The sequence below is a fragment of the Salvelinus alpinus genome, chromosome 13, assembly GCF_045679555.1.
Source record: "Salvelinus alpinus chromosome 13, SLU_Salpinus.1, whole genome shotgun sequence".
NCBI classification, from domain to species: domain Eukaryota; kingdom Metazoa; phylum Chordata; class Actinopteri; order Salmoniformes; family Salmonidae; genus Salvelinus; species Salvelinus alpinus.
The window spans coordinates 37,995,484-38,020,805 of record NC_092098.1 but is presented as its reverse complement, the minus strand read 5'-3'; the positions used below and the strand labels follow the sequence as shown (position 1 = coordinate 38,020,805).

The following is a 25,322-nucleotide window of genomic DNA, read 5'->3' as shown; positions in this document are numbered from 1 at the left end:
CAGGAGCTGCCAGAGCCGCCAGCCAGTCAGGAGCTGCCAGAGCCGCCAGCCAGTCAGGAGCTGCCAGAGCCGCCAGCCAGTCAGGAGCTGCCAGAGCCGCCAGCCAGTCAGGAGCTGCCAGAGCCGCCAGCCAGTCATGAACTGCCCGCCAGTCATGAGCTGCCCTCCAGTCATGAGCTGCCCTCCAGTCATGAGCTGCCCTCCAGTCATGAGCAGCCCTTCAGTCATGAGCTGCCCTCCAGTCATGAGCTGCCTTCCAGTCATGAGCTGCCCTCCAGTCATGAGCTGCCTTCCAGTCATGAGCTGCCTTCCAGTCATGAGCTGCCCTCCAGTCATGAGCTGCCCTCCAGTCATGAGCTGCCCTCCAGTCATGAGCTGCCAGAGCCGCCAGCCAGTCAGGAGCTGCCAGAGCCGCCAGCCAGTCAGGAGCTGCCAGAGCCGCCAGCCAGTCAGGAGCTGCCAGAGCCGCCAGCCAGTCAGGAGCTGCCAGAGCCGCCAGCCAGTCATGAGCTGCCCGCCAGTCATGAGCTGCCCGCCAGTCATGAGCTGCCCTCCAGTCATGAGCTGCCCTCCAGTCATGAGCTGCCCTCCAGTCATGAGCTGCCTTCCAGTCATGAGCTGCCCTCCAGTCATGAGCTGCCTTCCAGTCATGAGCTGCCTTCCAGTCATGAGCTGCCCTCCAGTCATGAGCTGCCCTCCAGTCATGAGCTGCCCTCCAGTCATGAGCTGCCCTCCAGTCATGAGCTGCCCTCCAGTCATGAACTGCCCTCCAGTCATGAGCTGCCCTCCAGTCATGAACTGCCCTCCAGTCATGAGCTGCCCTCCAGTCATGAACTGCCCTCCAGTCATGAGCTGCCCTCCAGTCATGAGCTGCCCTCCAGTCATGAGCTGCCCTCCAGTCATGAGCTGCCCTCCAGTCATGAGCTGCCACTCAGTCCGGAGCTGCCACTCAGTCCGGAGCTGCCATTCAGTCCGGAGCTGCCATTCAGTCCGGAGCTGCCATTCAGTCCGGAGCTGCCATTCAGTCCGGAGCTGCCTCTCTGTCCGGAGCTGCCTCTCTGTCCTGAGCTACCTCTCTGTCCTGAGCTACCTCTCTGTCCGGAGCTACCTCTCTGTCCTGAGCTACCTCTCTGTCCTGAGCTACCTCCTAAATCATGTGGGGGCCTTGGGGAGGATTCTTAGGCCAAGGTCGTGGGCGAGGGTCGCCACTCAAAGGACGCTAAGGAGGGGGACAAAGACAGTGGTGGAGTGGTGTCCTCGTCCTGCGCCGGAGCCGCCACCGCGGACAGATGCCCACCCAGACCCTCCTCTTGAGTTTTAGGGGTGCGTTCGGAGTCCGCACCTCAGGAAGGGGGTACTGTAACGTCCTGACCAGAGTTCTTATGTGTTTTGCTTGTTTAGTGTTGGTCAGGACGTGAGCTGGGTGGGAATTCTATGTTGTGTGTCTAGTTCGTCTGTTTCTGTGTCCAGCCTAATATGGTTCTCAATCAGAGACAGCTCATATATAGGTGGCTTGTTTTGTGTTGGGGATTGTGGGTGGTTGTTTCCTGTCTCTGTGTTTGTGTTCTGCACCAGATAGGACTGTCTCGGCTTTCACGTTTGTTATTTTGTTATTTGTTAATGTTCATCGTTTATCGTCTTATTAAACATGTTGAACAATAACCGCGCTGCATTTTGGTCCTCTCCTTCATCCCAGGAAGAAAGCCGTTACACTTACCTTGGAATATTGAAGTCTCATGTTAAAAGGAACCACCAGCTTTCATATGTTCTCATGTTCTGAGCAAGGAACTTAAACGTTAGCTATTTTACATGGCACATATTGCACTTTTACTTTCTTCTCCAACACTTTGTTTTTGCATTATTTAAACCAAATTGAACATGTTTCATTATTTATTTGAGGCTAAATTGATTTTTATTGATGTATTAAATTAAGTTAAAATAATTGTTCATTCAGTAGTGTTGTAATTGTCATTATTAAAAATAAATAAATTTTAAAAATCGGCCGATTAATCGGTATCGGCTTTTTTTGGTCCCCCAATAATCGGTATCGGTGCTGAAAAATCATAATCGGTCGGCCTCTACTGTATATAGACTTTTTTTCTTTCTTTTTTTCTACTGTATTATTGACTGTATGTTTTGTTAATTCCATGTGTAACTCTGTGTTGTTGTATGTGTCGAATTGCTATGCTTTATCTTGGCCAGGTCGCAGTTGCAAATGAGACCTTGTTCTCAACTAGCCTACCTGGTTAAATAAAGGTGAAATATATATTAAAAAAAAAAAAATGTGGTTCTGGCCTTTAGTGAGTTTTACCTAGCCACCGTGCTTCTACACCTGCATTGCTTGCTGTTGGGGTTTTAGGCTGGGTTTCTGTACAGCACTTTGAGATATCAGCTGATGTAAGAAGGGCTTTATAAATACATTTGATTTGAGCATTGGGCCAGTAACTGAAAGGTTGCTAGATCGAATCGCAGAGCTGACAAGGTAAACATCTGTCATTCTGCCCCTGAACAAGGCAATTAACCCACTGTTCCGCAGTAGGCCGTCATTGTAAATAAGAATTTGTTCTTAACTGACGTGTCTACTTAAATAAATGTAAATATATATATATTTTTGCTGCCAGGCAAAATATGGATTTTGTGGCGTTCATTGCCACAGTTATAAACTGTATGGCAGAAATCTAAGAAATGGGACATTATTGTGGCTACGGCAGAACAGTTTTTGGGACTTGTAAGGGGCACTGGAGCTGGAAGACCCGGACTCAGGTGCCCCTTGAGCCTGTTTTATTTTAGAATTTATTTTTTTACAGAAAAGTTGTTTGATTTCGTTTTTCCGGGGGGGGGGGGGTAGTTTGTAGTTGTTTTGCTATAATTTTGGTAATCCTGTTTCGATCCCGTACAGTAGGTGGCGGAATGCAGATTAAATTAAGATCGCCAATATACCATCGAAGAAGAAGAATGCCACAAACCAAAAATACTATGTAGGAGCGTGTGGGGTCCACGCCAATGCAAACGCTAATCTAAACAAAGATGGCGGCCTGTGTCATTCGTCGGACGTTGTTGTCCACGGTTAATAAATATAATAGGAAACACGCCATCAGTGTACTAAATGTCGATTTAAACAGTAGACAAACTCCGAATAGGACGCGTTTATCATGTAGCTTGTTCAACATCCAACAGAAACGGTTGATGTCGTCAAGGTAAGTTAGATATTAGCTAGCTAACTCGCTACGGTTGGTAGCTCACGTTTGTTAGTCAGCTAATTTAGCCTGACCGACTAGCAGTTAGCTGTAACAGTTGTTATTGTCCTGCGTCTGTGCTAAAACAAAACCACAAAGCTGGTCATAGTACCCTTTCATTAATAGCATTGTTAGCTAGCGAGTTACTTGTTTTTAGTTAGCTAACGTTAGATCGGTAGGTTAACTAGTTAGCTGGTTAGCAAACGCAGGTTGCTTTGACTACAGAATCTACTGCACGTCAAGGTCAAGTTCCCAATTACTGTCATTGCATCCTTTGTATCATAGTAACGTCGTTAATTACTATACTTGCCTGGAAACCCGACGTTGAATGACATTGAATTCTACTTTGGGTAGAAATTAGCGTTTGAATCAGGAAGGTTTCCTCTCACGACCTCTACAAGCCAGAATGTTAAATACAATTATATTTTAATGTACTTTATCGGTTGTCCGTGCGGTTGGTCCTTTTGGCTGTAAGAATGTGAGACACTATATCCACAGGAAAGTATAATTACGTTTCAAAGCGCTGGTAGTGTTTTCAGATTTCTATCACCTGAAGTATCTGAGGATGAGGAAAATAAATAAATTCAGGACTTGTCCGCATACTTGCCGAGCTCGTGCACGGGTTTATAGTTCTTTGCATGCTTCAGGTGATAGTAATCGGAATGCACTACCAGCGCTTTTTTTTATTTTATAATTTTACCTTTATTTAACTAGGCAAGTCAGTTAAGAACAAATTCTTATTTACAATGACGGAACAGTGGCTTAACTGCCTTGTTCAGGGTTGTTCAGGGGCAGAACGACAGATTTTTACCTTGTCAGCTCATGGGTTTGATCTAGCAACATTTTGGTTACTGGTCCAACACTCTAACCACTAGGCTACCTATACTTTCCTGTGGATATATTGTGTCTCATGCCTCCTGCCAAAAGGACCAACCGCAGAACAACCGGTAATGTATGTAAAAATGTAAGTGTATTCAACATTCTGGCTTGTAGAGGTCGTGAAAGGAAACTTTTCCTGATTCAAACAGTGTCAACATTGGATTTCCAGGCAAGAATCTGGTCATCTACGAGTTATTTAGCACCAGGTTCCCCACAAACATGCGGTGCGCATCAGGAGAGGGGCGGTAACTCATCCGGCCGGACCCCAACCCCATCACGAACAGCTCTAATCACCTGCCAAAAGAGGCATGCTATCCCTGGCCAACCGAAGATCTGCGGCGCTATGGCATCGTTACGTTTAGGGGGGATTCTGATTTTAGAGGCGTTCAGTCATAATCCCACAGATGGTAGCTTCGCACCATTGGCTCCTCAAATACATAACAGCTAGCAATTTACCTGTTAGAAAAGCCCATTGGGCCTCTAGTACCAGAATGCTAACAAAATTAGCACAAACTAACGCTGGTAACAAATGAAAACGAACAAACTAATTGCAAAGGCAGGCAAATCCAGCTCATAGTAGCTACCAAATGTAATTTTCAACGAGTGTGGACATTTACAAGAAAATGTGAATGAGGGAAATGGTGTAAATGAGAAGTTGTGGTACATGCTTTTCTGAAGGAAGAGCAACATATGTAGATGGAGCAGAGGGGAGAAGAACAGAGGGAAAATAAACACTTGTACTAAGCACGGAAAAAATGGCAACTGTACAGAAGTCATCCAGAGCTCTTTTACTTCTGTCAGAAAGCAGTTATAAGATATCTGATGGCTAACATGTAGTAGTGGATTGCATACAAGTGTAACTTCCATCACCTCATGTGCGTCGCACAACAGATTTGCGAAACATATAGAACGCTATGGACTCTTTTTGCTATTTACAAACAAGCACGTGTCTGGCTCAACTGTTCTGGGGAACTATGGTAACACGGAACCCAAACCGTCTGCGCGCGTGCGCTATCATGCATCAATTTATTTTGCCCCCCCACACCAAACGCGATCACGACACGCAGGTTAAAATATCAAAACAAACTCTGAACCAATGACATTCATTTGGGGACAGGTCGAAAAGCATTAAACATGTATGGAAATTTAGCTAGCTAACTTGCACTTGCTAGCTAACGTTAATTTGTCCTAATTAGCTAGTTTGCTGTTGCTAGCTAATTTGTCCTGGGATATCAAATCAAGTCAAATCAAGTTTATTTTATATAGCCCTTCGTACATCAGCTAATATCTCGAAGTGCTGTACAGAAACCCAGCCTAAAACCCCAAACAGCAAGCAATGCAGGTGTAGAAGCACGGTGGCTAGCAAAAACTCCCTAGAAAGGCCAAAACCTAGGAAGAAACCTAGAGAGGAACCAGGCTATGAGGGGTGGCCAGTCCTCTTCTGGCTGTGCCGGGTGGAGATTATAACAGAACTATGCCAAGATGTTCAAAATATTCATAAGTGACAAGCATGGTCAAATAATAATCAGGAATAAATATCAGTTGGCTTTTCATAGCCGATCATTAAGAGTTGAAAACAGCAGGTCTGGGACAGGTAGGGGTTCCATAACCGCAGGCAGAACAGCTGAAACTGGAATAGCAGCAAGGCCAGGCGGACTGGGGACAGCAAGGAGTCATCATGCCCGGTTTGCCGTGACGTATGGTCCTAGGGCTCAGGTTCTCCGAGAGAGAGAAAGAAAGAGAGAACGAGAGAATTAGAGAGAGCATACTTAAATTCACACAGGACACTGGATAAGACAGGAGAAGTACTCCAGATATAACCAACTGACCCTAGCCCCCCGACACAAACTACTGCAGCATAAATACTGGAGGCTGAGACAGGAGGGGTCAGGAGACACTGTGGCCCCATCAGAAGAAACCCCCGGACAGGGCCAAACAGGAAGGATATTATTTTATTTATTTTACCTGAAATGCACAAGGACCTCTACTCCAACAACTAATCCACACATAAAACGGCCAACCAAATCGTTTCTAGTCATCTCTCCTTCCAGGCTTTTTCATCTTTGAACTTATATGGTGATCACATCTAAACTTTCATAGTATTACCACGACAACCGGCAACAAAGTTCGTCTTTCAATCACCCACGTGGGTATAACCAATGAGGAGATGGCACGTGGGTACCTGCTTCTATAAACTAATGAGGTTTTCAGCGTGATCTGCATCAGAAATAGAAACAACTTCTATTTTAGCCCTTGGCATCGCAGACGCTCGTTGGCGCAAGAATGGAATAACATGGATTTCTAAATGTATTTTGCGATGTGTCCGGTCTGGTCAGCATGTGTGACAAGTGAAATGAAGAACGCGATCTGCTTTATCTCCTAACGTATTGCACAAGTTGACAGCAGGTAACGTAAACTCACCCCATTCCGTACAATTAATCCACACATAACCGCAACATTCAAACGAGGCTACAAAGAAAACTAATGGGACTGTAGCGACTGTGTTGACTTTAAAATCGGGGGTGTGAACTAGGTTTCTATTCAAGCGTTTAGAGCCATTACCATGTCAATCTAGTATTGGAGAAAAGTTGAAAAAACGGACCCTCCGGTACATCGTGACGTGTCATGTCGTAAAGTACAGCACGCATAAAGCAACTATTTCTGTCTTACAAACTCTCTCCACCAGGTGTAGCACTTATCTCATCGTTTAAAAACAAGAAATGTACAGTGACGGGGGTAAGGGGGGATACCTAGTAATTTTTTGCGTTATCATTGCATGCGATCATCATTCTCAAAGCCGCTGTTTACTAGCACCGCCCTAAAAACACGATTCAAATTGTGTTTTATTTACATTTTAGAGGCGATTAGGTGATAAGCTGGTGGTTCCTTTTAACATGAGTCTTCAATATTCCCAGGTAAGAAGTTTTAGGTTGTAGTTATTATAGGAATTATAGGACTATTTCTCTCTCTACGATTTGTATTCCATATATCTTTGACTTTTGGATGTTCTTATAGGCACTTTAGTATTGCCAGTGTAACAGTTTAGCTTCCATCCCTCTCCTCGCCGCTACCTGGGCTCGAACCAGGAACACATCGACAACAGCCACCCTCGAAGCAGCGTTACCCATGCAGAGCAAGGGGAACAACTACAAGTCTCAGAGCGAGTGAAGTTTTAAACGCTATTAGCGCGCACCCCGCTAACTAGCTAGCCATTTCACATCGGTTACACCACCTAATCTCGGGAGTTGATAGGCTTGAAGTCATAAACAGCGCAATGCTTGAAGCATTGCGAAGTGCTGCTGGCAAAACGCACGAAAGTGCTGTTTGAATGAATGCTTACGAGCCTGCTGGTGCCTACCATCGCTCAGTCAGACTGCTCTATCAAATCATAGACTTAATTATAACATAACACACAGAAATACAAGCCTTAGGTCATTAATATGGTCGAATCTGGAAACTATCATCTCGAAAACAAAACGTTTATTATTTCAGTGAAATACGGAACCGTTCCGTATTTTATCTAACGGGTGGCATCCATAAGTCTAAATATTGCTGTTACATTGCACAACCTTCAATGTTATGTCATAATTATGTAAAATTCTGGCAAATTAGTTCGCAACGAGCCAGGCGGCCCAAACTGTTGCATATACCCTGACTCTGCGTGCAATGAATGCAAGAGAAGTGACACAATTTCACCTGGTTAATATTGCCTGCTAAGCAGGATTTCTTTTAGCTAAATATGCAGGTTTAAAAATATATACTTCTGTGTATTGATTTTAAGAAAGGCATTGATGTTTATGGTTAGGTACACGTTGGAGCAACGACAGTCCTTTTTCGCGAATCCGCACCGATTGTATGCAACGCAGGACACGCTAGATAAACTAGTAATATCATCAACCATATGTAGTTATGACTAGTGATTATGATTGATTGATTGTTTTTTATAAGATAAGTTTAATGCTAGCTAGCAACTTACCTTTGCTTCTTACTGCATTCGCGTAACAGGCAGGCTCCTCGTGAGGCAGGTGGTTAGAGCGTTGGACTAGTCAACCGTGAGGTTGCGAGATTGAATCCCTGAGCTGACAAGGTAAAAATCTGTCGATCTGCCCCTGAACAAGGCAGTTAACCCACTGTTCCTAGGCCGTCATTGAAAATAAGAATGTGTTCTTAACTGACTTGCCTAGTTAAATAAAGGTGTAAAAAAATACCGATTTTCGATTGTTATGAAACCGTGAAATCGGCCATAATTAATCGGTCATTCCGATTTAATCAGTCAACCTCTAATACTAATCTGTACAAGCAGATAGATGAATCTTCAATATTAAGATTGGTCTAATAGTTCTGTAACTAGTATTACAGTACTATATCCCTAGTCCAGCCGCCCAAACAGTCAGACTTGTGGGCCGGATGTAACACTTGACTCTACTGTACTACCCCAGGAGTCATGTCATGTAGTCATTCTAATAGGAAAAAGCGGACCTGATGGAAACCATGTCCATTGGTCCTGCGTTTCTCACCTTAGTTCTAGCCTTCCCATCAGCAATGCTGAGTGCAGGCTGAACCATTTTAGAAGGCATACTCACTGATTTCTCAGTGTAACCCGCCACACTCAATCCATAGGCAAAGCCAATGATTTGTGGGCAGATAATAGAAAATGGGTCACACTAATCTGACTCAGCAGATAGTTGATACCTCAATATTCCATCAAATTTAGTGACCGGTCTAATAGTAAAGTAACAATAGTTACAGTACTATTTCCATCATCACGCTGCCCCAACACAGTGATACACTGGTGGGCAGTCAAGACATTCCCTACTGTGCTGACCGTGTCAAACAGAGGTCATGTCACACGTCTCTCCTTGAAAAAAGAGCGGACCTAATGGGAACCCCGCCCAATAGACCTGCATCCTTAACTCAAGTTCTCCCTTCAGCAACGCTGAGTACAGAAAGAGCTAGACGACATGTCTAACAGGTAGAATTCGATAAAAGGAGACAATGACGACCACGACGCCGCTGCAAAATATCGTCTACCCGTGTTCCTCTGAAAAGGGCCGTAGACGCTGCTACTCCACGAGTGGAGTGCGCACTGGACACAGGCGAAGCCTCTCTCTCTGCTCTGTGTGGAGGAGGAGAAGGCCCACAGCTTAACGGTCTGTGACCTATATGAGCTCTTGATAACCTTCGGCAAAAATGCTGGATTGGGACGTAACACCGCTCCGCTCAGATCGCCATTAATGGCAAGGCAGTTGGGTCTTGTCGAAAGAGCACACAAATCACTGATGCGCTTGGCCGTAGTCAAAGCAAGCAACAGTGCCGTCTTAACTTTTGCCAAAAGTAAACTGCCTGTTACTCAGGCCCAGAAGCTAGGAAATGCATATATGCTTGGTAACATTGGATAGAAAGTACTCTGAAGTTTCTAAAACTGTTAAAATAATGTCTGTGAGTGTAACAAAACTGATATGGCAGGCGAAAACCAGAGGAAAATCCATCCAGGAAGTGGGATTTTTTTGATGTGAGAGGTTTTTCCATTGAATGCCTATTGACTATGTAATTGGGTAGGGCCCAGATTGAAGTTCCTATGGCTTCCACTAGATGTCAACAGTCTTTAGACATGGTTTCAGGCTTGTTTTCTGAAAAACGACAAAGTAAAATACCTTTTGGTTAGGGGACTGGGGAAATATGCAGTACTGGAATGCGTGACTGTGCGTGCGCCCTTCGTTCTTTTTCCTTTCTATTGAATACTCTATTGTCCGGTTTAAATATTATCGATTATTTAGATAATTGACACCCTGAGGATTAGTTATAAACATCGTTTGACATGTTTCGACGAACTTTACCGGTACTATTAGGATGTATTCGTCTGCATGTTTTGATCGCATTTGAGCCAGTGGATTACTGAACAAAACTCGCCTACAAAACTGAGTTTTGGGGATATTATGAAGGACTTTATTGAACAAAAGGACCATTTGTTACGGTCCTGGGACCCTTGTGATTGCAACCAGATGAAGGTCTTCAAAGGTAAGTGATTTATTTTATTGCTATTTCTAACTTTCGTGACTCCTCTGCTTGGAAAATGTTTGTATGCTTTTGAGTGCAGTGCGCTGTCCTCAGATAATCGCATGTTATGCTTTCGCCGTAAAGCCTTTTTGAAATCTGACAAAGCGTCTGGATTAACAAGAAGCTAATCTTTTAACCGATGTATAACACTTGTATTTTCATGAATGTTTATTACTATTTCTGTCGTTTGAATTTGGCGCTCTGCAATTTCACGGGATGTTGTCGAGGTGGGTCGCTAGCGGCACGCCTGCGCCAAAGAGGTTTTAATAGAACTTCTTTAGGGGGATTTGATTCAGTGGCTCGAACGGCGTCTCGCAGAGCGCCTCGAGTACCAAAGCTAAATCCCACTGGGGCAGCGTGGCTCTAGGCATTGCCTAAGCCGCCGCGTTTTCAATAGAAACCGTTTCACTAGAGGGTGACAGAAGACAGTGTCTCTGCCAAACCTCTCATGACAAGCTGAAATCGCTGCCGCGAACACCTTAATAGTGGTGGGTGAGCGCTGCTTGTCAAACATGAACTGTACGAAAGAGAGCATGCCCTTGACATGAAAGCACACGGTGTACACATTCTCTGTGGCACACCATTGTGAAAACATGTATTCCATCAATATTCAATGACCGGTCTAATAGTAGTGTAAAACAAAGTTACAAATACTATTTCCCTCATCCTTCCAACCCACTGGTGGGCAGGTCATAAAACATGATTCACATATCTCTCTCATAGAAAAGAGCGGACTTAATGGGAACCATTCCCATTTGTCCTACATCTTTCCCTCTTGGTCCTTCCATCAGTTACCCTGAATACAGACTGAGCTAGAGTTATGACATCTTCAGGGGGACTTAATTCGATGGCTCGCAGCGCGCTTTGAATACCAAAGTCAAATCCCACTGCGGAAGCATGGCCCTTGACATCGTCCTAGGTCGCCGCGTTCCCAGTAGGGAACATTTCACTAGGGGGTGGCTGAAGACCGTGTCTCTATTAAACCTCTCATGACAAGCCGAAATCGCTGCAGCAAGCACTTTAATGGTTGCGGGTGAGCGCTGCTTATCATGTGAAAAAACACATTCCATTCACTGCAGGTGCAGGAGTCCCAACGGACTCTCGAAGTGGGCAGACGACGTGAGACCCAAGAGTGTCATGCCAGAATGCGCCTTCACCGTGTGAACCAGTAGGTCGTCTAGGTAGGCCAAAACCTATATTACCTGAAGATGCAATGATTTTATTGCTGCCTCCACGCATTTGCTTGAAAGGTGAAACGCAGGAACTTCCTGTGACGCGAATATACTTGGAAGAATGCGTCCTTTTAAGTCTATGCTTATACATACATCTTTGTGGAAACAATTCAGCAGACGCTTCGTCGTAAGCATTCGAAAGGGCCGTTTGGCTACGCTCTCGTTGAGAATGCGTAAATCCAATATTGGCCTCATTCCCCCTAGTCTTTTTTTGACACTAGGAAGTAGGGGTTCTTATGAGGTGTAGCATAGCGGCTCAAGAGTGTCCCCTTTGCTGCCCTCTTATTCTTCCCACTTAAACCGTCCTCGTGTGTGCTCAGCTGCGCACCCGTAGTGGGCTGTGCTACACTCAGTGGTGAGAGGAAGAGGGCATGAATACGTTATGAGAAAAACAGGGGGGATGACATGTTGGTTAGCCTCGTGGTTCCAGCCCTCTGAATGTAGCACTGGTCTGAGCTGCACTGACTGAGGCGCTGAGCCGTCCCCAAACAGCGATTGTGTTATCAGTTCCAAAGAAGACTCCGTACACAGCCCGTTATGTGAAACATGAACCACATTACTCCTAGGAGACTGTGGTGTGAGGTTTTTATAAGGCGTAGCTTGGGGGCTCATGTCCGCCCTGCCACCTGTGTCCTCCCTGGAGAGCGAGTTTCTCTTGTGACAGTCAATTGGAATCCATTCTTTACTAGACAAACATGTTGGCTCCTCAATAGTAATAGTGGGGGGGTGACAGTGGGCACACGTAAGGCACGTGCTCTCTTCGTGCGCTCTTCCGTTCTCTCCCCCGCGTTTTGTCAGAGGAGGCGTCTCTTCTGGCTGTCCTTCGGATGATGCCATGCGGACGGCTTAACGATATCTCTCGCCGGTGGAACGGTTTCTCTCAGGTGCTGCACGAGGGGCGTGGCCAGAATCTAAAATGCAAATTAATTACTTATGAATTACTTAAAAATCATACAGTGATTTTCTGGATTTTTGTTTTAGATTCCGTCTCTCTCAGTTGAAGTGTACCTATGATAAAAATTACAGACCTCTACATACTTTGTAAGTAGGAAAACCTGCAAAATCGGCAGTGTATTAAATTGTTGTTCTCCCCACTGTACGTGATTCGTGTAGATCCGATGAGAAAAGTTTGGATGAGTACTGGCTGTATGCGAACGAGTGATGCGGGTTTGGACCAATACTGGCTGTATCCAATGATCAGCCAATCGTTCACGTAACAGAAGAGCGAAGAGGCAACCAAACACGCTCTGGGAAGGCAGTTTGAGCGTCCATGAACGGTAACGTTAGCTGAGAAGCTTAACCATGGAGACGGGGGTGAGAAGGTGATGAAGCGTACTTCATGAGCTGTAACTAAAAAACACCTAGCATTTGGAAAGTTTGAGGTGAGGGAGAAACTGTGGTGGAACAAGAATTGTTAGCATTGTTAAGTATCTTGCTAGCTAGAGAAATGTTGAGCAACATTAGCCAACTGAACTGATCAAATAGAGTTTATGGTGTGAAAATTAGCTGGCTAATAAAGTCAGACAGCTTAGGTTAGTAACCTAACCGCTATAGTATTAACTGGTATAACTTGAGGAACGGGAAGGATTCATATAACAATTTAGTTGCTTACTGGATCCTGGCAATCTGTGTGAAATGTTAACTAGCTAACGAACTGTGAACGGATGTTTTACCTCAAGTATGTGGTTAATTTTCAGAATGAGAGAATTTGGTGAAAATGATTCTGAGATTAAGTGTAGCTGGCTGGAGCTGGGCCTAGATTAAGCTGGATGGCACCAGAGATGAAAGGAACACACACTTTCCCTCTTTCAATACAGTGGATAAATAGGGGTATGTCAGGTAGAGGTTGACCGATTAATCGGAATGGCCGATTTGTTTGGGTACGATTTCAAGTTTTCATAACAATCGGTAATCGGCATTTTTTTTACACCGATTATGGCCGATTTTATATTGCAATCCATGAGGAGACTGCGTGGCAGGCTTACCACCTGTTATGTGAGTGCAGGCAGCAAGGAGCCATGCATTAAACTTATCTTATATAAAAATACAAATAAATCTTAACTAGTGATTGTTAACTACACATTGTTGATGATATTACTAGTTTTTAACTAGCTTGTCCGGCGTTGCATATAATCAATGCGGTGCCTGATTGTGTCACTCTTGCGTTCAGTGTAAGCAGTCGTGGTATATGCAGCAGTTTGGGCCGCCTGGCTCGTTGCGAACTGTGTGAAGACCATTTCTTCCTAACAAAGACCATAATTAATTTGCCAGAATTATGACATAACATTGAAGGTTGTGCAATGTAACAGCGATATTTAGACTTAGATGCCACCGTTCGATAAAATACGGAACGGTTCTGTATTTCACTGAAAACATAAACGTTTTGTTTTCGAAATGATAGTTTCCGGATTCGACCATATTAATTACCAAAGGCTCGTATTTCTGTGTTAATTATATTTAAGTCTATGATTTGATAGAGCAGTCTGACTGAGCGGTGGTAGGCAGCAGCAGGCTCATAAGCATTCATTCAAACAGCACTTTCCTGCGTTTGCCAGCAGCTCTTTGTAATGCTTGAAGCACAGTGCTATTTATGACTTCAAGCCTATCAACTCCCGAGATTAGGCTGGCAATACTAAAGTGCCTATAAGAACATCCAATAGTCAAAGGTATATGAAATACAAATGGTATAGAGAAATAGTCTTATTTTATAATAACTACAACCTAAAACCTCTTAACTGGGAATATTGATGACTCATGTTAAAAGGAACCACCAGCTTTCGTGTGTTCTAAGCAAGGAACTTAATCGTTAGCTTTTTTACATGGCACATATTGCACTAATACTTTCTTCTCCAGCACTGTTTTTGCATTATTTAAATCAAATTGAACATGTTTCATTATTTATGTATTATATTAAGTTAAATAAGTGTTCATTCAGTATTGTTGTAATTGTCATTATTACAAATATATATCTATATAAATTTTTTATCGCCTGATTTAATCGGTACCGGCTTTTTTTGGTCCTCCAATAATCGGTATCGGTGTTGAAAAATAATAATCGTTCGACCTCTGTCAGGTGTACTCTCTGCCTGAAAGATATCAATTATGCCAACAAAGGTTATCGTTCTCTGCTGGCACATTGTAGAACAGATGTCCACAGGCAGAATGTGTACAATGTAATAATGTGTAGCCCCAAAATATTGATTTTTGTTATGTTGAACTTGACAGTAACACGTGTAATGGGGATTTTTTTTTTTTTTTAAATACTCTGAACGTTATTTTTGCACATGTAGCCTTGAGCACTTGATGGACGTCTACTATAGTGGCCACTATAATAGAGCAAAAATGGAGATGCCTGTTTGTTATATTTCTACTTGAAGATGTTTTTTCCCCCTTTTTTTTTTACTGTGATTTAGGTTCACAATAACCACTTATTTTACACACAGACTGATCATGTAGATCATATTCTTAGTTTAATTAGTTAAAATCAGCATTTCCCCCTAGCAGGGATTTCCCCCAACGTACTCAGTTATCAGACTCAAACATCCACGGAGTATTGTTTTTCCATGGGAATAGTGTTCAATACACATAGTAGGTTGACATGTGTCTCAATTCAGTTCAGAGTCCCGCAATAAGATCTTCAACCTTAATGTTTTCTGGGTGTCACTGAGTAGACTGATGCCCCATGTCATTGATCCACAATCCATAAGTAAGGCTGTACAGTGAAATAAGTTTGCCCCCAATGCAATTCTAATGTCTAATTCATCCAGTGTGATTTCAACAGATTTGTCAAATTAAGTCTTTTTAATTTTTATATGACATTCCAACCTCGTTTTAGCATGATCTATTCAAATATGGCATTCTACGATTTTGTGTTCATTTGCATCACTGTTAATTGCATACTTTTATTTTTAAGGCTACATGCAAAGTCCACTATTGTGGCTAATCCTTATTGTGGCTAGCTTCACATAGATGGGTACAACCACCATTCTTCAAATAAGAACTGTCCTATAAATGAGGTTTATTTTACTCGATGACAACTAGCTGTATAGTTAGCTAGCTAACTATAGCTACTGTAACAGATTGTCATTTTGCTATGTTTTTGGGGAAGAACATTTGTTTGTATCCATCAGGTAGCTTTTTTATGACCAGCACTGTAGATGCGCAAGACAGCAATACCAGCATCATAGCATACGTATCGTTGTGACATGAAATACGAGTGATGGTGTAATAAATACGTTAAAAATGTATGAACGCGTTAAATTGACGTGTAGTCATATTCAGGTCCTGATTGGTCAACAAGCTTATTTGACACGAAAGGGGGAAACCCAGTCAGTGTTATTTGACATATCTTTTTTGACATGCAAAGACCCAAATAGGCGTTCCATAGCCATGAGTGTACGAAACATAAGGAACACCTGCTCTTTCCATGAGACTGACCAGGTGAAAGCTATGATCCCTTATTGATGTCACTTGTTAAATCCACTTCAATCAGCATAGATGAAGGATTCTTCAGCCTTGAGACATGGACTGTGTATGTGTGCCATTCGAATGGTGAATGGGCAAGACGTGCCTTTTTGAATGGGGTATGGTAGTAGGTGCCAGCACAGGTTTGTGTTAAGAACTGCGTTGCTGCTGGGTTTTTCACGCTCAACAGTTTCCCGTGTGTCTCATGAATGGTCCACCACCTAAAGGACAACCAGCCAACAACACCACTGTGGAAGCATTGGAGTCAACATGGGTAAGCATCCCTGTGGAATGCTTTCTACACCTTGTAGAGACCATGCCCCGATGAATTGTGGCTGTTCTGAGGGCTAAAGGGGGTGCAACTCAATATTAGGAAGGTGTTCCTAATGTTTTGTTCACTCGGTGTATGTGCAAGTCAGGTAGGTAGAACGTTTAGGCAACACTGATGAAATGAGACAATGATTGAGACACTATTAAAGTTTTCCACTGTTGATGGGTGCCCAAAAGTTAGGCCATAAGTGTCAATGCAATAAGGTGTGAGCTTCTTTGGACTAATGCCAGTACCTTGAAAGCAAGCTTTTTTCTTTTTCTTGGATCATTGTGTCAGGGCAGCAATACACACACATACTATCTCTAGTCACCTTTAGTCTTCAGGTTTACGTAACTACTCAGAACAAAAATATAAACGCAACATGTAAAGTGTTGGTTTCATGAGCTGAAATGAAAGATCCTTGAAATTTGTCTGCATCCCTGTTAGTGAGCATTTCTCCTTTGCCAATACAAACATCCACCTGACAGGTGTGGCATGTCAAGAAGCTGATTAAACAGCATGATTGTTACACAGGTACACCTTGTGCTGGAGACAATAAGAGGACACTCCAAAATGTGCTGTTTACTCTCAACATACAAGTTCAATGTGTGTGTAATTGGCATGCTGGCTGTGTGAATGTCCACCAGAGCTGTTGCTAGAGAATTGAATGTTAATTTTCCTACCATAAGCCGCCTACGATGAAGTTTTAGAGTTTGGCAGTACGTCCAACAGGCTTCACAACCGCAGACCACGTGTATGGCGTTGTGTGGGCGTGCGGTTTGCTGATGTCAACGTTGTGAACAGAGTGCCCCATGTTGGGGTTTATGGTATGGGCAGGCATAAGCTACGGGAAACAAACACGATTGTGTGTTATCAATTGCAATTTGAATGCAGAGATGACGAGATCCTGAAGCCCATTCTCGCGACATTCATCCAACGCCATCACCACATGTTTCACCATGTTAATGCACGGCCCCATGTTGCAAGGATCTGTACACAATTCCTGGAAGCTGAAAATATCCCAGGCCTGCATACTCACCAGACCTGTCACCCCATTGAGCATGTTTGGGATGCTCTGGACCAATGTGTATGGCAGCATGATCCAGTTCCCGCCAATATCCAGCAACTTCGCACAGCCATTGACGAGTGGGATAACATTCCACAGCCCACAATCAACAGCCTGATCAACTCTATGCGTTGTAGATGTTGTGCTGCATGAGACAAATGGTGGTTATACCAGATACTGACTGGTTTTCTGATCCACACCCCTACCATTAAAAAAGTATCTGTGACCTACAGATTCATATCTGTATTCCCAGTAATGTGAAATCTTAAGGCATAATACATTTATTTAAATTGACTTATTTCCTTATGAACAAAACTACATAATCTATGAAAAATGTTCAGTTTTTATATTTTTGTTCAATATAGTTTTAGGGGCGGGCACATTTATAGACTAGCTAGGTTTGGCTTAGTTGCCTTGGCTTACATGGAGCCTTCTGCTTTGTTTCACATAACAGGATGCTTTTGGAGCTCCAGCACTGCACATGGCTTACGCTATCGCAAGATACAGCCAAATACTCCATCTAAACGTGAATCGATTCTAAATTGCGATACAGTTCTAGAAACATAAAGCACTTTTTACTATCATATCAGAATAATTTAACAAATGTTCGGAGCATGCTAGATAGCTAATTAGCATGTGGTTCCTCTGTCTTCCGTAAACATGCCCTGTAACATGGAGATATGGCCGTATGGGAACACTAACCCTATAAAGGTATGTATCCATGTAACCTTTCATTTTTAGAAAAATATTTCTTGCTGATATGAAAGATACGATCCTTATGCTTCCAAAACCGTACCACAAGCGATGCGTGTTAATGGTCAGACCAAGTTAAGGGGCCTTTAACAAAACTTCCCCTTCGTCCAATGACTCTTATATGTAATGGCGCTGGGAGTCATGGTTATTAAGGGAGAATGGTCTTGAGAGAACAGCTGTGCAGCCTGAGGCAAGGAATGGATCGCAAGTTATCAATAGCCTGTAGTCGCATCATGGAGCCCATATATGTTTTGATATCTAAGGTTTGTATCATTCACAAGTAAACTTGCCCAAAAACTTAATCTAGCACATAGGACATGTTCCAAATGATCACTTTTTAAATGTTTTTACATAGCCCCTTCATATGCACACTCGCTCCAGAATGGGGTAAATGTCCTTTCTATTTTATTCAGCTAATTTCAATTATTTTCTTTTTCTTCTTACTATAAAGTCATGAAATAATTGCACAGATTTGGAAGCATATCTTGTCAGTTAAATGAACAAGCCTACAGTCTATGGCAGTGTTACTCACAATTTTTTTGTAGGTGGGCCACTTTGGGTTGAGACATTCAGAGGGCCGCACAAATCTTTAATTTGTTATTTTTCTTCCAATATCAATTGAGAGTAAATTCAGCGCAATAGAGCACATGCAATTGATTTGCTGTACAGCACCTCACAAATATATACTTGCATCAAATAGGGTACATCACATGTATAAGACCAATATTAAGGCTTACCTCAGTAGTTGGATGAGCGAAAATGTCCCTTCTGCTCCTTGACTGAATTGATTCTAAATGTATAGTCTGTTGCTATCCTTGTGAGGCAATCAATGTGTGCATTGGTCAGTCTCTTTCTCTGTTTTTGTTTCACAATGTTCATTGTTGAGTCCCTTCTCCTTCCCTCGCATGTTTGGGGTGCCGTCAGTGCACACAGATGCCAGATTTGACCAGTCAATATTAGAGGTCGACCGATTTTATGATTTTTCAATGCCGATACAGATTTTATTGGACGATCAAAAAAGCTGAAGCCGATTTTATTTATATATATATATTTGAAATAATGACAATTACAACAATACTGAATGAACACTTGTTTTAACTTAATATAATACATAATCTATTTAGTTTCAATAAATAATGAAACATGCTCAATTTGGTTTAAATAATGCAAAAAACAGTGTTGCAGAAGAAAGTACAAGTGCAATATGTGCCATGTAAAAAAAAAAAGCTAACGTTTAAGTTCCTTGCTCAGAACATATGAAAGCTGGTGGTTCAAATGTAAATGTTCCAATATTCCCAGTAAATAAATATTAGGTTACAGTTATAGGAATTATGATGCGTCGAATATTTCTCTCTATACCTTTGACTATTGGATGTTCTAAGAGGTACTTCAGTATTGCCGGCCTAATCTCTGAAGTTGATCAGGTTGAAGTCATAAACAGCACTGTGATCAAGCATTGCTGAGAGCTGCTGACAAACGCAGGAAAGTGCTGTTTGAATGAATGCTTACGAGCCTGCTGCTTCCTACCACCGCTCAGTCAGACTGCTATATCAAATCATAGTCTTATAATATAATAAGCACAGAAATACAAGCCTTTGGTCATTAATATGGTAAAATCTGGAAACTATCATTTTGAAAACAAAATGTTTATTCTTTCAGTGAAATACGGAACCGTTACATATTTTATCGAACGGGTGGCAACCCTAAGTCTAAATATTGCTGTTGCATTGCACAACCTTCAATGTTATGTCATAATTATGTAAAATTTTGGCAAATTAGTTCAACGTGCCAGGCGGCCCAAACTGTTGCATATACCCTGACGCTGCGCGCAATGAACGCAAGAGAAGTGACACAATTTCCCTAGTTAATATTGCCTGCTAACATGAATTTCTTTTAACTAAATATGCAGGTTTAAAAATATATACTTGTATACTGTATTGATTTTAAGAATGGCATTGATGTTTATGGTTAGGTACATTCGTGCAACGATTGTGCTTTTTTTGCGAATGCGCCTTTGTTAAATCATCACCCGTTTGGCGAAGTGGGCTGTGATTGATGATAAATTAACAGACACGGCATTGATTATATGCAACGCAGGACAAGCTAGTTAACCTAGTACTATCATCAAATATGTATAGTTAACTAATGATTGTGAAGATTGTTTTTAATAAGATACGTTTAATGCTAGCTAGCAACTTACCTTGGCTCCTTGCTGCACTCGTGGAACAGGTGGTCAGCCTGCCACGCAGTTTCCTCGTGGAATGCAATGTAATCGATCATAATTGTCGTCCAAAAATGCAGATTACCGATTTATGAAAACTTGAAATCGTCTCTAATTAATTGGCCATGCCGATTTAATCGGTCGACCTCTAGTCAATATTATTATCAGCAAAAAAATGTAACAAGGGATTTCAGAATATCCTCTCCTCCTCGTTTGTCCCTGAAGGGGCAGTAAACATAAGTTCCCCTCTGAACGTCTCGTTTTGAGGGAAGCGGACCCAAACACATAATTGGGCAATGTCACTTACATCAGTGCTTTTGTCAAGCGCGATACTAAAACACAGCGCCACGGCTATGTCAGTAATCAGTTGCTTACCGTTGTCCTCGCCGATGTCTTCTATGCGTCTTATGGTTGAGTCTGAGAGTTGCAGTCCCTGAATTTGCTTTAAAATAGCTTCCTTGTTTGTGAAATCAGCATGCAATATTTCGGCTGAGGCCAAAAAGCATTATTTGACCATGTCCTTGTCTGTGAAGGCTTTCTTGTTTCTCGCGAGTATCCAAGCAAGGTCATATGTTTTCTCTGCAACAGTGCTAGATCTGTCCATTTGTTGTTGTCCTTTGAGTTGCGCTATTTTGTTGTTTCTAAGGTGGCTTTGGGACGGATATGTTTTGTTAAAGTGGGCATGGTGTGACTGGAAGTGTTGCTCTAAATTTGCTTGTTTAAAACAATTGATTGCCTTCTGGCAAATAAGACAAAGTGAGCTAGTCCCATTTATGCAGTACAAAAAAAAGACTTGTCCATTTTCTCTTAACTTTGTTCTTTTTGAATCGACCGTATCCTTCTCTTAGCTACGTTAGCTAGCTGCATTTCCTGGTTCTCCGGTGGTTGTTTCGTTCATAGCTGTCACGTTCTCCAGCTCTTCTCCCTCATTTTCATTGTCAATAAATGTACATTTCTTTAGTACAATAAATTGATCCATGTCTACCAGACTGCAAAAATTAGCTAGTAGCAAACCTTTGTTGGTCGCTGTAGCTGAGCAGTTGCGTTCTATTTTGGCAAACGTTCTATTTCAGCATTTCTGTTCAGCAGCTGCTCTATACTGCCTTCCAGGGAACAATAGATGTATTCAATGAAGGGCCTGCATTAAACACATTGAATTGAAATTGTATCGTTGTATTTTTTATTAAACTAGGCAAGTCAGTTAAGAACAAATTCTTATTTACAATGACTGCATACCAAACCCTAACCCGGACGACGCTGGTACAATTGTGCGCCGCCCTATGGGACTCCTAAACACGTCCGGTTGTGATACAGCCTGTAATCGAACCAGGGTCTGTAGTGACTCTTCTAGCACTGCCTTAGACTGCTGCGCCACTCGGGTATTGGCATGGAGCATAGCCAGATAACATACAGTAGGTCAACTCATATTCTGTTCTTCATATGTTTCTTTAGACCTGATTGAGTATATCAAATTGATTTATTATACTATATGCAGCGAGTATGCCTGGAGATGCTAAACGTGTTTATGTTAATTAACGGTCAATTATTGTGAGACCGGCAGTCTTTTTGCATGACAATAACCGGCTGACAAAATGTATTGTCCGCCTCAGCCCTACTTGCGTCTACTTATTTTATTGTTCTCCACTGCTCCAAATAGGTATATGATAGTGTGACAGTGTCTGTTGGTTTTAGTGACGTGATCCCCTATGCAATGAACAAATCACGCCAGCAATTAAGACAGACTGTCAACAACTTGATCACTAATTGGCTGAGGGAGTTGCATGGATAACTTTGGAAGGGCAAGTCATGACATAAGGCAGTCTGTCTTATTACTTGTTCTTCTCCTAACGTCTTGATTTTCTTTGTCCTACAGGCCAGAGGGGAAGGTGCTGGAGACAGTAGGAGTGTTTGAGGTTCCCAAACAGCAGGGGAAATATGAAACAGGACAGGTGAGAGGGTCTCCAACCACAACTCCATATTTCACTCCACATTAGAGACTAACAATTTTACATGAGGGTTCCCAAGGGATCTGCCTTAGGACCATAGCAATAACATTACTAATTATATAGCTAATTCAATTTCTATGATGAGCAAAATACTGTGCCAACCTGGCAGGGTTTTCTATTTACTCATCTGTTATACTCACTGCCCAGCTATTCCACACACAGCCTTAAGTTTGTCTGCCTCTCTCCCCAGTTATTCTTGCACAGTGTGTTTGGCTACAGAGGGATCGTGCTCTTCCCCTGGCACGCCCGCCTCTACGACCGCGACGTCACTCCTGCGACGGAGAGGTGATGACACCACCTCACACGGTCACCCATGTCTCCGCAACACCTGTCTGCTTAGCGTGCTTTTCACTGTCTGGAATGCCACCCTATTCCCTATATAGAGCGCTACTTTTGTAGTCCACTAGGCCTATATAGTGAGTAGGGTGCTATATCAGATGTAGCCATAAGATCCAAACATGTCACAGGCAGTTTGTAAAGGAAATGGATTGGAGTTATGTTTTTGTTTGGAAGTGGTCTAGCTCTCGTTGACTGGTTATTCTTCATTGACACCTTTCCTCTGCTTGCTTTCTGCCCCCAGTAAGTCTACGGAACCCCCTGGGGCACACCGGTCCAAAGAGGTGAAAGGGAAAACTCACACATACTATCAGGTTCTGATAGACACCAGGGACTGTCCCCACATTGTGAGTATCTGACCCAAAGGGAATTGCCAGGGACCTCATATGATATTATCGTTCTATATGTATTGTGACTCAATATTGTGATTTGGTGTTCCAAACATATTGCTCACGACATGTCCGTTGCAGAGAGACGAGGGAGCATGAGAAAACGAGTTTTTATCAGTCAGGGAAATGAAAGTGTTGTAAACATGTTGGCTCACTATTTAAGGAGCTAGAGAACAAGCTATAGAATTTTAAAAATATTTGCATTTTGGCCCAGGTACACCTGACTAGTGCAAACATAATACTACCTACAATTTTTTTCTTCTTCTTAAAGATACTTGGAATCTCAAATCAATTTCGTAGAAAAATAATATTGCGATATGTAACGAGATTCCCTCCATCACTATTGTCTATATCACACACCGCAAAATGATGGTAACTTTCCCAAAACTCCTAGGTTTTCCACAAACCCTGGTTGTTCTGATTTTGCAACCCTAATCGTCTCCTTATAAATGGTCTGTGTCTGTCAGTCTCAGAGATCACAGACTGAGGCGGTGACGTTTCTGGCCAATCACGATGACAGCAGGGCGCTTTATGCCATTCCAGGTGAGTCAGATGTAAAGCATTAGACAAGTTATTTTAAGTGTTGCTAATACATAGTTACTGTCGCACAAAGGAATTAATGCACTAAGCTAACTCTCGTTCTCACTCTTTCAGGGCTGGACTATGTGAGTCATGAAGACATCCTGCCCTACAACTCCACAGACCAGGTCCCCATTCAGCATGAGCTGTTTGAGCGTTTCCTCCAGTTCAATGCCTCCAAAGGTACTACAAACCAAAAGGCTTTTTGAGTGTTTTCAGTCAGTTAGCCAGTAAACGCAATGCGTATGTATGAGAACTTGTTGGCAGGTAAATCCCAAAGATTCAAATGTGACCGTTGCGCTGTGACCTGTTCTCCAGTTCCCCCATTCATACCACGGGACACGCTGCAGGCGTGGCAGGAGAAGAACCACCCATGGCTGGAGCTGTCGGACGTGCACCGTGAGACCACTGAGAACATCCGCGTTACTGTTATCCCCTTCTATATGGGCATGAGGGTACGCCCCACACCACTTCTCTAAACTCTAAAGGGAATAAAGAATCAGGGTCACGTTCAGCACAACATTGCAGAAGAAATTTCATGAATAGAGCTGACATGATTCCCTTTCTAGATGTCAGAGGCATGTTGTTCTACATAACATACAGTGAGCTCAAGTATTGGGACAGTGAATTTTTTTGTTTTGGCTCTTCTCCAGCACTTTGGATTTGAAATTATGTGATGACTATGAGATTAAAGTGAAGACTTTTTAGGGTATTTTAATCCATATCAGGTGAACTGTTTATAAATTACAACTCTTTTTGTTCATAGTCCCCCCATTTTAGGGGAACAAATGAATTGGAACAAATTCACTTGTGTGTATTAAAGTAGTAACAAGTTTAGTATTTGGTCCCATATTCCTTGCACCCAATGATTACATCAAGCTTGTGACTCTACAAACGTGTTGGCTGCATTTGTTTATTTTGGGTGTGGGTGAACAGATTATTTTGTTCCCAATAGAAATTAATGGTAAATAACATTGTCATTTTGGAGTCACTTTTATTGTAAATAAGAATACAATATTTCTATGCTACCATGATTACGAATACTACTGAATGAATGATGAGTGAGGAAGACCATGTACAAAAAGGGATGTCATTTCTTAACTGTTCACCCGATATGGATGAAAATACCCCCAAATTAAAGCTGACAGTCTGCACTTTAACCTCGACGTCATTGTATCATTTGGCGTACAGAGTCAAAACATGTGTAACTGTCCCAATACTTTTAGACCTCACTGTATTTCTATCTGAATGTTCCACAACTCTGCCCTGCTGAATGTGCCCCAGTCATGATTAGAACCTGTTTGTATTTTTGCTTATGTATGTCATTTTCTCTGTCAGGAAGCCCAGAATTCCCACGTATATTGGGTAAGTGAAAGAAGCTGCCACTGATAACTGTAGCCTAGCGACTGTTGTAACTGTGTGCTAGCAAACTGTCAGATATGAGGAAACAATTATATTCACTTCAGTCCATTTCATGGTGTTCTTTGGGCTATAAACAGGGATGTTTGGGTGTTGCTGTCATTATTATTTAGACTCTCTGAATCTAGCTACAATTTTAGCCATACAAGCTAGCTTCCCATTCCCATAGAAACCGCCGATTGTGCTGGCGTACCTGCATACTACTGTAGTCAGTGTGCATCCAAAATGCCACGCTATTCTTTTTGGAGTGCACTACTTTGACCAGAGCCTCACGGGCCCTGGTAAAAAGTAGTGCACTACATAGGAAATAGGGTGGCATTTCAGACGGACCAGAGTGGTTTCCGTTGGCTCACTGCTCGGTCTGTGTGTGTGTCA

At 42.6% G+C, this 25,322-nt stretch overlaps 1 protein-coding gene across 2 annotated transcripts in view; it reads left to right on the top strand.

The window, feature by feature from the left end:
• The first annotated feature begins 2,969 nt into the window (after positions 1–2,969).
• The window catches only part of LOC139537628 (polymerase delta-interacting protein 2-like), a 30,529-nt gene continuing 8,176 nt past the window's right edge, over positions 2,970–25,322 (top strand). The window contains exons 1-8 of one of the 2 annotated variants that reach the window (XM_071339167.1): positions 2,970–3,197; positions 22,092–22,167; positions 22,415–22,509; positions 22,805–22,907; positions 23,417–23,492; positions 23,604–23,711; positions 23,847–23,983; positions 24,867–24,893. In XM_071339167.1, the coding sequence (XP_071195268.1) occupies positions 3,028–3,197; positions 22,092–22,167; positions 22,415–22,509; positions 22,805–22,907; positions 23,417–23,492; positions 23,604–23,711; positions 23,847–23,983; positions 24,867–24,893 (792 nt within the window). In that variant the 5' untranslated portion in view covers positions 2,970–3,027. The remainder of the gene's footprint in view (positions 3,198–22,091; positions 22,168–22,414; positions 22,510–22,804; positions 22,908–23,416; positions 23,493–23,603; positions 23,712–23,846; positions 23,984–24,866; positions 24,894–25,322) is intronic. The other variant, XM_071339166.1, reaches the window with a different exon arrangement.